The 16,082-nt window shown below is 33.9% G+C and overlaps 2 protein-coding genes across 4 annotated transcripts; both read right to left on the bottom strand.

Moving 5' to 3' along the window:
- Positions 1 to 6,567: 6,567 nt before the first annotated feature.
- LOC106413045 (histone acetyltransferase HAC12-like) lies at positions 6,568 to 11,455 on the bottom strand. Its single transcript, XM_048766418.1, has 3 exons — positions 10,856 to 11,455; positions 10,402 to 10,637; positions 6,568 to 10,184 (listed from the first exon to the last, which is right to left on the bottom strand). The coding sequence occupies exons 1-3, from the start codon at positions 10,907 to 10,909 to the stop codon at positions 9,947 to 9,949; spliced, it is 528 nt and encodes a 175-aa protein (XP_048622375.1). The 5' UTR covers positions 10,910 to 11,455; the 3' UTR covers positions 6,568 to 9,946.
- A 521-nt stretch (positions 11,456 to 11,976) lies between these two features.
- On the bottom strand, positions 11,977 to 14,366 carry LOC106411803 (cold-responsive protein kinase 1). Of its 3 annotated transcripts, none has more exons than XM_013852634.3 (7): positions 14,103 to 14,366; positions 13,746 to 13,828; positions 13,537 to 13,652; positions 13,244 to 13,454; positions 12,925 to 13,168; positions 12,693 to 12,843; positions 11,977 to 12,616 (listed from the first exon to the last, which is right to left on the bottom strand). In XM_013852634.3, the coding sequence occupies exons 2-7, from the start codon at positions 13,804 to 13,806 to the stop codon at positions 12,203 to 12,205; spliced, it is 1,197 nt and encodes a 398-aa protein (XP_013708088.1). In that variant the 5' UTR covers positions 13,807 to 13,828; positions 14,103 to 14,366; the 3' UTR covers positions 11,977 to 12,202. The 3 variants fall into 3 exon arrangements, with proteins under 3 accessions (XP_013708088.1, XP_013708089.1, XP_048622374.1); XM_013852635.3 differs by having other exon boundaries at positions 13,746 to 13,821; positions 14,103 to 14,357; XM_048766417.1 differs by having other exon boundaries at positions 13,746 to 13,981; positions 14,103 to 14,354.
- Between the last annotated feature and the right edge of the window lie 1,716 nt (positions 14,367 to 16,082).

Raw genomic sequence — 16,082 nt, 5'->3', positions numbered from 1 at the left:
AAGTGTATAGTTATGCAACTTGACATATTTAATATAATTACCAAAAATTATAGTATAGTAAATTAATATTAAACAAAAATATGATTACAAAAAAAACATAAAATTAAAATTAAAATTTTCAAAAATAATTAAAACACAAAATATATCCGCCCTTTCAAGGGCGGATCAAAATCTAGTTGAGGATTAAAATTGCTTACCTAAAATTATCTTAATTAAAAAATATTGTTTTTTTACATGAAAAAATGTAGTTTTTCAAATCGATTAGAATGACTAATTTAATAAAATATGTTCAAATAAGCTTAGATATAATATTTTAAAAATGAATTAAAAACTAAAAATTGGTTAACAAAAAACCTTAATTAAAAATACAATTATAATTGATATAAATTCAGATATAACAAAAAAAATTAAGTGTTTATGTTCAGAACAATTTTAAGAATAAAAACATAAAAGTTAAAGGTAAAACCCTAGACACATTGTTGCTAGAAGTATGATCACATATACTCGATAAAAGATGAAACAAGTGAAAAAGGAGGGAGGTAAGTGCGTGAAAGGGATCTCCGAGGGCTGATGTATAGAAACCGCTGCCGTAGTCAGCCGAAGATCCCTTTCACACACTCGCGTTGGCCTTTCTCCGTTGCTCCATCTTATAATTATAATTGTATTTTTAATTCAGTTTTTTTAAAAAAATAATTTTTAGTTTTTAATTCATTTTTAAAAATATTGTATTGAAGCTTATTTGAACATATTTTATTAAGCTAGTGATTAGAATCGATATGAATAACAACAATTTTTGTTGTGAAAACACAACAATTTTTAATTAAGATATTTTAAGTAAGCAATTTTAACCCCCAAATTTTAAATTGGAACAAAATAAATATCATATTTGTATTGACCGAGCCATTTTGGCCTCATTAAAAGCCAGTCGTTAAATATAACTAACTGAACTAAATAGTTGACTTTTGACGAGAATGAAATGGCTTGGTCAACGAAAGTATGAGATTTATTCGTGTTTGACTAGAAGTTGAAGGTTAAAATGGTATGTTTGTGAGTTGGAGATTTTTTTGGCTTATTTTTTAAAGTTGAAGGTTATTTTGTTAGTATTATAAAATTATAAACATAATATGTACTTATTGTAGAATATTATCATCTGCGAAATCGCGGGCAAACACTCTTATATCTCTATAATATTATTTGAGAAGTCAGTTTCTTATGTGTCGCGCTCACGTTAACTCTTACGATGTTTGATTACACTGATACCTTTAATAAATTTAAAATATTAAATTTAAATACTATTATTGAATTTTTTATATTTTAAAATTTTCCAAATAACATATATAATACAAAAAGGAAACATTTATAAAGTTTAAAAAAAAAAATTCAAAAAGAAAATATATATATGTGTATATAATATGATTTCTTTAAAAAGGAAAGTTCAAAAAATAGAAATATTCCATTTAAAAAATATTTTTAAATAACATAAAATACATTTTTGCAGTAATAAAATATTTCTTTATATCAATATTTTTTTAGATGAAAATATATATATTTTTCATATAATGTGATTTCACCAAACAACATTCACACACATAATCTTAATATTAGAAAAAAGATAATCGTTAACTCTCATGATAGTTGATTACATGGATACCTTTAATAAATTTAAAATATTACATTTAAATACTATTATTGAATTTTTTATATATTTTCCTTTTTATAATTATCCAAATAACATAGATAATAAAAAAGGAAACATTTATAAAATTTAAAAAACAAATTTAAAAACGAATATATATACATGTATATATAATATATTTCATTAAAAAGGAAAGTTCACGAAATAGAAATATTCCATTTAAATAATATTTCTATTTAACATGAAATATACTTTTGAAGTAATTAAATATTTATATATATAAATATATATATATATATATATATATATCTATAATTTCTTAAACAATACAAAATATATATATTTTCAAAGTAATAGAAATAATTTTTATATATCTATTTATTTTCTTAGATGATCATAAAATAATTAAGTAACATAAACTAATATATGTTTAATTGACTAAAAATAGTTTGTAATTAGTATTATTGAAATATTTTATTTATTTTTCATATATTTAGTTGTCTATAATATCATTCAATTACAGCAAAAAATCTATAAATTATATTTTACTTATATAATATGATTTTTAAAATACAATCTCACAATTTTCTTAAACTGCTTATTTTAAGAGATGTAAAAAAATAAAAACAATTAACAATAAACATCTTTTGATCAAATAATTATAAAATATTTTAAAATATTGCACTATATACTTTAACGAGGTAGATATATTGTATTTTATAATTATTAAAATTATTTTTTTCATAAAATATCAAAACAAATCTGAATTCTCATTTTTAAAATAAATATCAGTTTACCATTTAATGAATCTAAGGCATCAAACTATTTAGAATTTATAAAATATTTTAATTATTTTAAATATTGATATTGATATGTGTTCATGAGCTTCCAAAAATTTATTAGTTACTTATGTATGTAACTTCATATTGATCATCGCCTTATTTTCTGATATTGTTTTTAAAAAAAACAACATATAATTTATAAATATTATAAAACTACATGCGTATTTAAACGATAAATAAAATTAATATGATTTTACTTAATCATAATAAAAAATAATTATACTTCTGTTTGAATTTGAAAGAATATATGTAACTCAATATACTCACAACATGAGTGACTCGACTAATCCAACTTATATCTAAAATCATAGATTTAACTGCGATAAAAATATATAATTTTATAATAATAACTTATTTTATAAATGCAAATCATAGGATGACACAAAACATATTAACAAATGAAAATAAAATATTAACCAATTGTTATAATTTAGTTCTTTTGTAAAATTTATATATATGCATGAGACCGTAAAATATTATCGTTATATTAATTTACTTAATTTGGAATCAGACACTTTAGTTTATTTTATATTTCATTCAATGCACAATATATCTTAAATTATACATAATCTTCTTTGAATATATTTACATATATCTAAGAAAACAACCAACGTAAATGTAAATAAGAAAATTAATTATAATTTTAATATATTTTAAATTAAAAAATATTATAGTTGAATTGAGAGAAATATATGCAATCTAATATACTCAAATGATAACTAAACCAACTGTAAAAAAAACAAAATCGGTTAGATATAACATATCTAAAATCATATGTCTAATTAAAGTAATATAATATTATTAATAAAATTATGCCTACAAATTATAAATTATTTAAAATTAAAAATAAATAACAATCAATTATTATAGTAAATTTATGTTATAAATATTTATACCCGTGCATGACCACCGAAAAATCACCTAGTATATCATTAACTAAGGTCGAAGATCGAAGGGACAAGAACAAGCGTTGGAGATATTACATTCATGTCCTTCCGGTCGGTGATATAATTTACGAATTTTCACTAGGGCCGGCCCTGGGCCATGCTAGGTGAAACATTCGCAACAGGCCCCCAAAGTTTTTGAAAAAAATTATATACAAATAGACCTCCAAAAATAAATTTTAGGTTGTAAAATTTTTTTTACATACACATAGCAACAAGTCCCCAAAATCTCAGGTTCAGCCCTGATTTTCACCCTTGTAGCTAGAGATGTCAATTGGACACACTGTCTATTGGTTACCGATGTCCAAGCCCATTTGGACTAACCAAATTAGACCAATAAATAAAGCTGTCCAGTTGGTCGAAACCCAATAAACTCCAAATCCAATTGGCTTAAACCAAATGGACATGGGCGGCCCAATGTATAAAAAATCCTAGGGTTTCCAATGAAAATCACTCTCTTTTTTTCGACTCTCGTCTCTGCGACTCTCATCTCTGATTCCCGTTCTCTCTCGATGAAGTCGACTCACAGCGACTCTCCGTTCTCTCTCCCCTCGGCGTCTTAATCCTCTCTCTCTCTCTCTCTCGCGAGTCGCGACTCTGATTGTGTACAGCTTCTCAGTGACTCTCTCTCTCTCGGCGTCTCGATCCGCCTCTCTCTCTCTCGGCGTCTCGATCCGCCTCTCTCTCTCTCGGCGTCTCGATCCGCCTCTCTCTCTCTCGGCGTCTCGATCATCTCTCTCTCTTTCTCGCGAGTCGCGACTCTCGATCCGATCTGCCTCTCTCGTATGTCTCTTCTCTCTGTCGCTCTGTGTAAACTGATTGTGCATGTTGATGAATTTTCTCTTCTCTGATTGTGTACAGCTTCTCAGTGACTCTCTCTCTCTCGGCGTCTCGATCCGCCTCTCTCTCTCTCGGCGTCTCGATCCGCCTCTCTCTCTCTCGGCGTCTCGATCCGCCTCTCTCTCTCTCGGCGTCTCGATCCGCCTCTCTCTCTCTCGGCGTCTCGATCATCTCTCTCTCTTTCTCGCGAGTCGCGACTCTCGATCCGATCTGCCTCTCTCGTATGTCTCTTCTCTCTGTCGCTCTGTGTAAACTGATTGTGCATGTTGATGAATTTTCTCTTCTCTGATTGTGTACAGCTTCTCAGTGACTCTCTCTCTCTCGGCGTCTCGATCCGCCTCTCTCTCTCTCGGCGTCTCGATCATCTCTCTCTCTCTCGGCGTCTCGATCATCTCTCTCTCTCGGCGTTCGGTGTGATGGGTTTCTCTGATTTGTTTCTCTGATGCGTTTGATTCAGTTTAGTTTTGATGGGTTTCTCTATATAGCTTGCGTTTGTATATAGCTTGATGGGTTTCATCTGTTTATTTGGTTTCTGATTGTTACATCTCTGATTGTGTTTGTGTATTTAGTCCACTTGATGGGTTTGTGTATTTGGTTTCTGATTGTTACATACTTACTCGCTTTAGTTGTTTGTTCTCTTTTGTACTGTTTCTAGACCTCTAGTATCTAATGAATATCCTTTGTCTTGTTTGCTTTCAGATGGATATATTGAGTTTGAACAATGATGATGAGTATGCGAGTGAAGATGCAGGTTCAGAACAGGAAATGGACGAGAACAATCCTATTGTGGACGAGTCTCTCATGAGCACAGCCGAAGGGAAAGGTAAACACAAGCGTAGACACTCTAAGTGCTGGAACCACTTTACTATAGAAGGAGATAGGATGCCTGATGGGAAATTCAAATGTGTCTGCAACCACTGTAGCCAGTTTTACTACCTAAACTTGCATAGAAGTGGAACCAATACTATGCTTCGCCACTCTGAACGCTGCCCCAAAACCCTTAGTAGTACTGTAGGTTGTAAGAAGATCGATCAGTTGGTGTTTCGAGATATGATTGCTGTGGCTATTGTTGAGCATGATCTCCCTTACGCCTTTGTAGAGTTTAGAAGGGTTAGGGAAGCCTTGAAGTATGCCAACCCCACCATAGAATTCTGGTGTAGGAACACAGCAGTAGCCGATGTACTTAAGATATTTGAGGGGGAGAAAAGGAGACTTAAACATGTGTTAAATGAGCTTCCGGGTAGAGTTTGTCTAACCACCGATCTGTGGAGAGCTATAACCATCGAGGGTTATCTCTGTCTCACTGTCCATTATATAGATGCTGAATGGAACCTTAGAGCTAAGATCCTTTCTTTTTGCGCCTTCCCTCCACCGCACACTGGTACTGCCATTGCAATGAAGATATTGGAGTTGCTAAAAGAATGGGGTCTGCTAAAGAAGGTCTTCACTATAGCCGTGGACAATGCCTCTTCCAATGATAATATGCAAGGTGTAGTCAAGAGGCAGCTTAAGAAAGATTTAGTCTGTGGTGGAGAGTTCTTTCACATCAAGTGTGTTGCTCATATTTTAAACCTCATTGTACAAGATGGTTTAGCGGTGATAGGTGAGGCGTTAGAGAAGATCAGAGACAGTGTTAAGTATGTCCAGATAACTGAGTCTAGAGAGATATTGTTTCAAGGCTGTGTGGAGTCGGTTGGAGTTCGGAAGAAAGGGGATTTACTTTTGGATTGTCCCACGCGGTGGAACTCTACCTATCTCATGTTAACTAGAGCTCTTCACTATAAAGAGGCATTCAAGAATCTTGCAGAGATTGAGACAAGCTACCAGAGCTTACCTACAAAATCTGAGTGGTTAAGAGCTAACCTCATTTCTGGTTTGTTACAGCCATTCGATGAGATGACAAGGCTTGTTTCTGGCACCCTAAACCCTAAAGGTATAATCATTAATCTCACTTGAACTGATGTCTGTGATTACTGTCATGTTACTTTGTGTGATATGAATCTATAAAATGTTTGATGCCTTGTTGAGTAGTGTTTTATACATTGAACTGATGTTTGTGTGATATGTACTGTCATGTTACTTTGTTTGAACTGATGTTACTGTCATGTTTAAACCAATGTATTTTACTATCTGCTTGTGTGATAACTTATGTGTTTTAATTTGATAGGAGAGGCTGAGAAGATAAAGAAGAGAAGGGCAATCAAAACTTATGCTTTGGATTTTTTATTTTTATGTATGAACCATTATGTATGAACTAATATATGAATTTTCTATGCTTTGGATATGTAAAACTTATGAAACTTAATGTGTAAAACTTGAAATTTATGTTTTTTATGGATGTTTCACAAAAAAAAATGTTTTTTTATGGATTTAGCATATTAAAGCAGAAATTGTATTTGGGCTTTGTGGAATGCCCATTTGGACTTGGGCCAATTTGGTCTGGACAATTTGGTCTGGTACAATTTGGGCTTAAAAAAATAATGTCCATTTGAACTGGACAATCCATTTGAACTTGGGCAGCCCAATTGACATCTCTACTTGTAGCTTTGCTTTGTTTATCTTTATCAACTTCTTTTTCTGTTCTAATTAAATAATCGTATACCAAGCTCACACCGGAAACAAATCGAAACCCGATTTACCGTTGGTACGTACAGTGCGAATTCCGAAGCATGTGTAACATATATGCTTATCTTGTAACACAAGTAATGAAAAACCTACGGATCATATTCAGCTGTAGAGGCTAATGGACTTCAGATTCTCTGCGATCTCTGTCTCCAACTCATCTCCGCTCTCAAGAACCTTCTCTCTCACCTGCTGCGACCAACAAATTGAAACATCATTAATCGGATAGACTCTAAAAGGCTAACAATTGGCAAGCTTCTCACATCTGACAAAGTTCTGCTTATGGATTCAGCTATGTTACTTGTAAGGATGTTATATCTATCACCTCTAAAATGCGCTCAAGCCCACTTACACACATCAGCACGTTCCAAATATGCATGTAAATCTGGATTTAACCCTTTAATCGTCTCGAAGCTTGCTTCAAAGTCAGCTAACCTAAAAGAGTACGCAGCTTTTTTGACCAAACCAAACAGATCACGTCCTCTGTACCGTAATAAGATGTTCTTATATAAGTAGTACGTGCAAATTCCCGTGCTAGCCAATGGATAGACCACTGAAATTACCTTCCTTACTGACTTGTGCCTGTCAGAAATTAATGCCAATCCTTCATTATCGGGTATCACATGGTTGAGTTGACGGAAGAACCATGTCCATGATTCATCATTCTCTGTGTCAACCACAGCAAATGCTATCGAAAATATGTGAAAATTACCATCCTGTGATGTTGCAATGAGAAGCGTTCCTTTGTATTTTCCTTGCAAGAAAGTACCATCAACCACCACAACCTTTCTCATAAATGGGAAGCCAGTAATGCTAGCGCTGAATGCAAGGAATAAGTACTTAAATCTATTGTTTGCATCAACTTCCAGTCGAGCTAAGGTCCCAGGATTTGCCATTCTAATCTTGTGCAGGTAAGAAGGTAACTCCTCATATCCATTCTCCGATGAACCCATTACGAGATCTCTAGCAACTATAAGTGTACGATGAGATTTCAAGTAATCCATCTGCGATATACAATAAACAGCAACCAGGTTAAAAACAAGTAAGGTCAGATAAGACATTAGATTCAATGTAAAAAGCGTAGTCAACAAACCTTGATTCCAAAGCTCATGTTCATAGCACTCTCAACATGACGTGGCAAAATAGTTCGATCATCCCCACCAATATAGTCTTTGTACAAGAGGCCAAGAATTTCAGGAGTAGCTTGTCGAGAACGAGACGAACGCTCTGTTACTGAGCAGGAATGCTCATCTACATATACTCGGATTGTGAACCTTGAAGATTCACCTACTGGTGTAGCTCTAAGCTTCCACGTACATCCTTTTACCCAACATTTTACAAACCACAACGTACGGGTAGATTTATCCACATCAAAATCGAATTTGTGGACGACTGAACAGATCTTCAGACGTGTAGCCAATGCATCTTTTGAATCAAAACTCTGCCCCACTTCCAGTTTGAAAGAGCTCAAGTCGAACCTATTATGCGTACAATCTCCTTTTAGTGTCTTTAGGACTGTCGCTGAACTTATCTTTGTAGGAGATCTCTGACTCTCTTGTACTTGGTCTGGCGGAAACCCATATGAGGTAAAGTTTTCGTCATCAGACGTTGCTCCATCAGAATCGTTACAGTAATCAAATCGATCATTGTCTTCATCTGAATCTTCATCCTCAGCTGACAATGGGTCATCTTTTTGCAGGAATTCTTCTGGTTCTTTGCTAGCTGCTTCAACTTCTTTTTTCTTCAGTTTAAACTCTACACAGAGTCTAACGTTTTCGACTTTGTTAAGACACAAAAATCCATGAAATTGCCTATCGTTTTTTACTTTCACAGGAGGGGTATCGAGGTTTTCCTTGACCAGTTTAGGTTTTGGCAAAACGTACGTCAGCTCCAACTCGTGTTCTGCGAAATCAACTTCGTAATCCTCATATATGGTTTTCACAAAATCTTCATATCTAGTTTCCTCGTTAGCTGCAAGTAATTTACTACCTTGATCATTATCCACTTCAAATAACCATTTTTTCTTTCAAATTTCCACTTTCCGCAGACCAGAATGATGGGATCCATGTTTCTCCAAGCAATAAAGATTGCAACAAGTGTTTAAAATAGCATGAAAAGAAACAACTTGAAAAGGAAGAAAAGAGGGATGAAAGAGATGACGACAACTACAAAATTTTCCCTAATTCTGAGTTTAATTAACCTAAAAACTAAACCAGATTCGGAATTATTAGTAAACCGGGTCGAAACTGAAATTGCTGTACATAACCCAGATTTTCGTTAATAAATCTGCCGCAACATAAACAAAAAGTCTGTTACCACGTAAACAAAAAGTCTGCCACTTCATAAACAAAAAGTCTGTCAACAATTTTAAATCGGCTATATAAATCTGCCTTAAGAAAATAAGTCGATCACAAAAAGTAAATCTACCCAGAAGAAAATAAGTTGACCACTTAAATCTACCATTTAGAAATAATTTGATACCATATTTGATAGACATATTCTTAAAAATCTGTTTTTTAATCAAATCTGACAATTAAATCTGCCATGTGAACAAATCTGACGTTTTCTAAAAAATTTGCCACCACTTTAATAATAGTTTTATTTTTTACACAGATTTTATAAACAGACTTATTGGTCGATAGATTTATTTTTTTGAAAATAAATCGGTCGTCGATTAAATAATAAGGGCATTTGGGTGATGTTTTTTTTTGTTACAACTATGTGTAAGGGCAATTTAGACCAAAAAAATATTTTAATAAATTTCAAAAAATACGAGTCAGTAATAACATAACTAATTTGTGTCATTTTAGTAAACTTCCTTTTAAATAAATATCATGAGAAGTTATCATCTAGGTCTCTGATGTACGTACCATCGTGGTCTCAGCAAAAACTTCAGGGGCGAGTGTAGTCATTGTTCCAGGCGAAGAGGAATTAGCATTTTGCTGAATCTGGACGTAGTTATTCAATTTTTTGCCCCTTATTAAGCAAGCCAAGCGAGAAGTAAGGGTCGACGGGTTTAGGTAATCCTCTTGTAGATTTTGTAGTTATGAAAGAAAGATCTTTTAAAGTGAGGACATGAGACACCATATGTTTATAAGCGTCAGCCTATCTTGTTTTGGCATTCCTAAGTAAATCAATGTTGCTAATTGCCGAAAATATCGATCAAATAAGTATTTTAAGAATACCTTTGTGTTTGCCATTTGATAGATACCCTCCTCTAAGCGTCTAGAAACATGTAAATACTTAGCCTTTGATGCATCATCGGCTGGACATGGATGGTGTTTATGTAACTCGCTGAAGCTGGAAAGAATGAAAGATAAGTCAAAGGATTCCAAGAAAGCATATATGTCAGGAATAGAAACATCGATATAATAAAAAAAAAAAAACTGAGCAGATATGCAGCCAGGAATATAAATCCAATAGAGTAATAACTTGGATCATTATTCCCAGCACAGATGGATACATAATAAACTAACAGAGAAAGTGCAGTGTAGCTGAAAAGCTTGGGAAGGCTTACACAAGGGTTCGCATGTACTCGCGAAGTTCCAAGACATCATGATCCATGGGACCAACAGTGTTACCTGAAGGCCCTAAACCAGCACTAGCACCAGCGTGTGATAATCCAGTAGTCGTAGGTGCCATCTTTCCAACCAAAGAAGAATTAGTACGCCTCTTATTGTAATTATTCAACTGTTTGCCTTTTATTAAGCTCGCAATCCTAGACTCAAGGGTAGACGGGTTCATGTACTCCTCCTATAGTAAGTACAAGTTGAAAACCGTCACAAACTGAAAAAAAAAAAAAAAATTTAAGTGAGGACATATGAGTCATCAAGCTAGAGCCAGATGAAACATGTCAAAAAGCACCAACCAGTCTTGTCTTAAAATTCCCCAGCAAACCAAATCCTAAATGTCAACTACTACCAACAAAACATTTTCATTTTAAATACACACACAGAAATGTCTTGAGGTACCTTTGAGATTGCCATCTTAAATAGCATCTGTTCTAAGCGTCTAGCAACAGTCATATACTTGGCCTTTGATGCATCATCAGCCGGACATGGTTTATATTGCTGTAACGTATTTAAACTAGAATATATGGAGGAATTAGATCAATGGGATCTGTTAGAATTATTCCACCCACATGAAGTAACCATTAAAAAAAAAGTATCAAGGCTTACACAAGCTTTCGCCTGTACTCTCAGAGTTTCAACATATCTGAAGTATCAGCACAATGAGGGGCACCAGAAACCGCTCCAGCAGAAATGGATACTGAGGGAGCTTTCTCCACTGTACTGTTTTCGATCTTTAAACCAGCCAGGGCATGTACATTAGCTTGTTGCTCAAGGTAGGTGTTGGCTGGCATGCGCTGAGGATCTCTGTCCTTGTGATCACTCCGTAGATTCTTGCAGGTCCGTGCAATACTTAGAAACAGGAGCCGTCTCTGTTGTTTTCGGGAGTTGAGAGCCCTTTCTGTTGATTTTGGAGCCATCACCACCACCACCACCAACCCAAATCGAGATAAATCTCTGAACTGAAACAATAAAAACGTTCCAATACACAACGAAGCAATCTTCCCCCCCCCCCCCCGCCGAAGAAGGAAAACTATAAGAAGAAAGAGTTACCAGTGGTTACGATGAACTATTCTCCAAACCGCACAAGACTATATATGTTGCACGCCTAAAACTCACGGCAAAAAGTCAAACTAGGATGAGAAATCGTGGAAAGATATTGAATACTTTTTCTTTGGTTTGTGAACCATAGCGTATGTACCATCCAGCTGTAGACAAAAATAATAATAATAATCAGAATGTCATTTAATGAAATAATCGACATTTCAACTATAGGATCATGGACAAAATGAGTCGTTGACTCTTGGCAAAAACCACAGTAGGTGTACTTGTCATGTAGAAATCATATACCGTTAAAGCTCCAAATCATCACTAAACTATGAAATGTACAGAACAAGTGACACAAAAATAGATATAGCATATGGCTAATGGATCATGGGAACCTCAAGTGGTGACTTACTGGTTAATCAATCGGACAGTGATTGGTTTAACCTCTCGGTTAAGACGCATTCAAGACAACTGAATCAATGAAGCTACAACATATAGATATCAGACATCATAACTATTTTTTGGGGACCAATTCAGATACGGTTTCAATCTTATATACATACACACAAATCTATGATTGCAACTAAAGACAAAATCTAACAGAAAGAAACCTTCTGTTTGGGTCCAAGGAAGAAGAAGAAGAAGATGATGGGACCACAAAAACATCAAAGACAAAAAAAAAACGTTTTCTCCTTTTCTTTTCTAAATGGTACTGCTGAGTGTAGAAACCGCAGTAGATGAAGAAGCCCCTGACGAGTAAGCATTTGAGTTATCTCTAGTCCCGGTGCTAGACGAGGCATTATCTGAAGAAAGATTCGTGTAGTAGTTGCTGCGTCTGTTCACTTCCTCTGGCTTTTTCTCGACCGGTCCTTTCACTTTCAAGTCCATAAAATCAGAAATCAAACCCGGTCTGGTTATGTTCCTGCTCTCTATATCCTTCTTCTCCCCTGTTAACAGCTTCACCACTGTGGACATACTTGGCCTTAGCTTAGGATTGTCTTGCGTGCACAAAAGACCTATTTTTAAGTACCGGCAAGCTTCGTCTCCGTCAAAGACTCCGTTTAGCCCTGTGTCGACGAGATCCACGAGCTCATTTCGCTCATAAAGATCCCAAGCCTGTTGGAAATGCAAGAAAAAAGTTATCTCTCAAAGCAAAGAGCTTACAAAAGAACATAAAAGGCAAGAGACTTACTCTTTCTAGAAGATATTGATACCCCTGGGGTAACCGTGTGTTTTTGTTACTTCTTGCACTGACTATCTCCATCAGAAGGACTCCAAAGCTGTAAACATCAGCTTTGCGCGTAACCTGTCCCCTAACCGCATACTCTGGCGCTAGATAACCACTGCACAAACCAGATGTGAACACATGTTAATTAAGAACCTTTAATTATAGGGAGAATTAAAAAAAAACGCTTGAAACTCACATTGTACCGGCGACACGAGTGCTGACATGAGTCATGTTCGGCGGCATAAGCTTGGCGAGTCCAAAGTCAGCTATCTTGGGAGATAAATCTCTGTCAAGTAGGATGTTGCTCGCTTTGATATCTCTATGAATGATGTGAGGCCTTACTTCTTCATGAAGAAAGGCAAGACCTTTAGCAACACCAACGCAGATTCTGGACCGAGTACTCCAATCAAACTGTATCCCACTCTTAATGTATCCCCCAGCTGAAAACATTCATTCATTTAGAACCCCAGAGAAGCTGACACAGAGAGAGAGAGTAAACAAACTATGAGAATCACCTAGAAGCGTCATGTCGAGGCTACTGTTCTCGAGATAGTTGTAGACAAGAATCCTGTGATCCCTTTCCACGCAGCATCCATATAACTTAACCAAATTCTCATGCTGTATCTCTGATATGACATTGATCTCAGTCAAGAACTCTTTCACGCCTTGTCTTGATTCGGCGGAAAGGACTTTGATAGCTGCGATATTTCCATCTTTAAGACGGCCCTAATCATTTGACATTGTTCGAGTTAAAAAAAAAAATGAAGAGAGAAGAAGAAGAGCAAGGAAGTGAGCTTTCTCATTTTACCTTGTACACAGAGCCAAACCCTCCTTCTCCAATTTTGTTCAGGGCGTCGAAATCATTAGTAGCTTGGCGAATCTCTTTATATTTGTAAATCTTTACCTTGATTATCGCTGAGATCTCTGTATGCAAGAAAGATAAACAAACACTAAGTTAAGAGGATGCATAGTTAACATTCCAAGCTTAAACGTTACGCTTAAATTAGTATATGTTACCTCTATCAACTTGTGAAGGTTCTCCTCCACTCTTGTGGCATGAGAAACAGGAGCCCCACATTGTAATAAGACAGACCTGTGAACTGTTGATGCCAGTGATTACCCGCGAAGAAAGAAACGAGACGCGGTTCAGAGATTTGAATTCTAATCAGTAAACCAGACATAGATCGAATCCAATTACTACTACTCAATAGAATCTCTGTCCAAGTAAGAAACTCCCCCAAAGACCTCAGAAGCTAAAAAAAAAAAGCTGCCGACTTTGAATTTGGGTTTCTTAAAATTGAGAACAAAAAAACGAAACAGACTCAGATAAAACGAAATTCACCGGAAAAAAAATAGGAAGAAAGAGAAACCCACCTCAGAGAGAGTGATTCAGAGATCAAAGGCTCTGACTTTACGCGATCAAATTCGCTGCCTCTCTCCTCGCTGCGTGTGTGTGTGTGGATATCTCAGATATTAATAATTTGTTGAAATAGAGTAGGAGAGGGAAAGAATGAAGAAGGAGGAAGACATGGTCTTTGTAAATCTGAAGCACGCGTCAATACTATTTCTTGTGGGTTTGCTCCGACGACTCAGCAACGCTACAGTCTTTCTTCTCTTTTTGTACTTTTCTTTATTTTATCTCATCATTTATGAACCTTTTAAATAAATTGTCGTTGGTGTTCAAAAAAAATAAAATAAATAAATTGTCGTTGTGACTTCGTATTTCCTGGGATTAAATCTTGTATTTTGAAGTACAAGGTCAATGTCAATGTCAATGTCAATGTCAATGTCAAGTCCATTAAGGATAGGCATGAACTTTTGGATACCAGGTTCGGACACAGATAGATATTTCAAGTTTTAGGATATTTCGATCAGAGCATGATTATTGAGAATTCTTAGGGTGAGGTTCTTAACGGAATACAAGAACCCGTTTTTTAACTTTTAACTAAAAAAAGTTAAAAACCGATTCTTAAAACTCTTATTTAAGAGCCGGTTCTTAACTTTTTTAGTTAAAAATTAAGAAACGAGTTCTTATATTCCGCTAAGAACCTCACCTTAGGAACCCCCCAATAATCATGCTCTCGGATCTCTAAATTATGTTTAGGAGTTTTACATATCTAGGCACATTCTGATATATTTTTAGTTCAAGTTCGTTTATTTTGGATCAGATTATTTAGAAGAAAAAATCTACTCTATTCTTTTTTATCTACTGATAAAGGGTGGTTGGACTAATTCATTATAACTTAACTAACTAGATCCTGACCCGCGCGCCAGAGCGGATATGAATTTTCAGTTTTTAATTATTTATTTTATTAAATGATGTATTTGTAATATTCGTTCATATTATATTCATTAAGTAAATATTTTTTTTTTGCATCTTAAACTATCTATTTTTTTACGAATGTGTGATATCATATAAAAAATATAAAAAAATGAGTATAGAGTTAATTAGATAATTTTAAAAACAAAAATTTTTCTTTCGTTTGCGATATCATATAAATAATGATCCGCCCAGTTAACAAAAATCATGATTATTTTATGTGTAATTTTTTTTATTTTGACCATTTCCTTAAAACTATATTAAATTTTACATATTTTAATTAGAATATTTTTAATATCTTTACCTTTTTATTTGAAATGCAACTCAATATTTTTTTAACAATTATAACAAAATATTTAAAAAAATATCTTTAGAATTTGTTTGAAAAATATGAAAATTACATTTTAAATTAAAATTATCCTAAAATATGATAAGTTTTGATGTAAACGAAAACTCAAATTATGTCAAAATAATGATATTCAATGATAATAACAATTTTAATTGATTATTTAAAAAAAATACATTTACAAAAATATTGTTTGAAAGAAAATTCATTTATCTTTCAAATATAAAATGAAAATATTATAATTAAATAATAAAAAATATAAATAAAAACCATAAATTTAGCAAATGGCAACTGAGTTATATTATGCTAAAATTTTTTTTCTAACAATTTATCAAATGACAAATGAGTTATGAGCAAATAATACCATATAATTTTTAAAAACATAGTAATTCTTAAATATTTTTTGAGTAAATAATTATTTTTAAATTTAATCAGCTAAAAATAATATCCGTCCAATTGTATGAGTCAAATTCTAGTTTTATTGATGCATGTTATATATTAGTGTTGCATGTTTTAGGTAATATTTTAATGAAGCACGTTTTTAAAAATCTCCATTATTAAAATTATGCACGTAAGGATAACTCATGAGTTTTTTTGGTTGATTAAATGACATTATGTCCAAATTTATTTAAGGATATTTTATTAAGGTAACTGAAAAAGACAAACAATAAAATAAGAAGTTTAAATT

Source organism: Brassica napus, chromosome C8, assembly GCF_020379485.1.
Source record: "Brassica napus cultivar Da-Ae chromosome C8, Da-Ae, whole genome shotgun sequence".
NCBI classification, from domain to species: Eukaryota; Viridiplantae; Streptophyta; class Magnoliopsida; order Brassicales; family Brassicaceae; genus Brassica; species Brassica napus.
The sequence above is the reverse complement of the archived record's forward strand: the minus strand, read 5'-3'. Positions and strand labels throughout refer to the sequence as shown.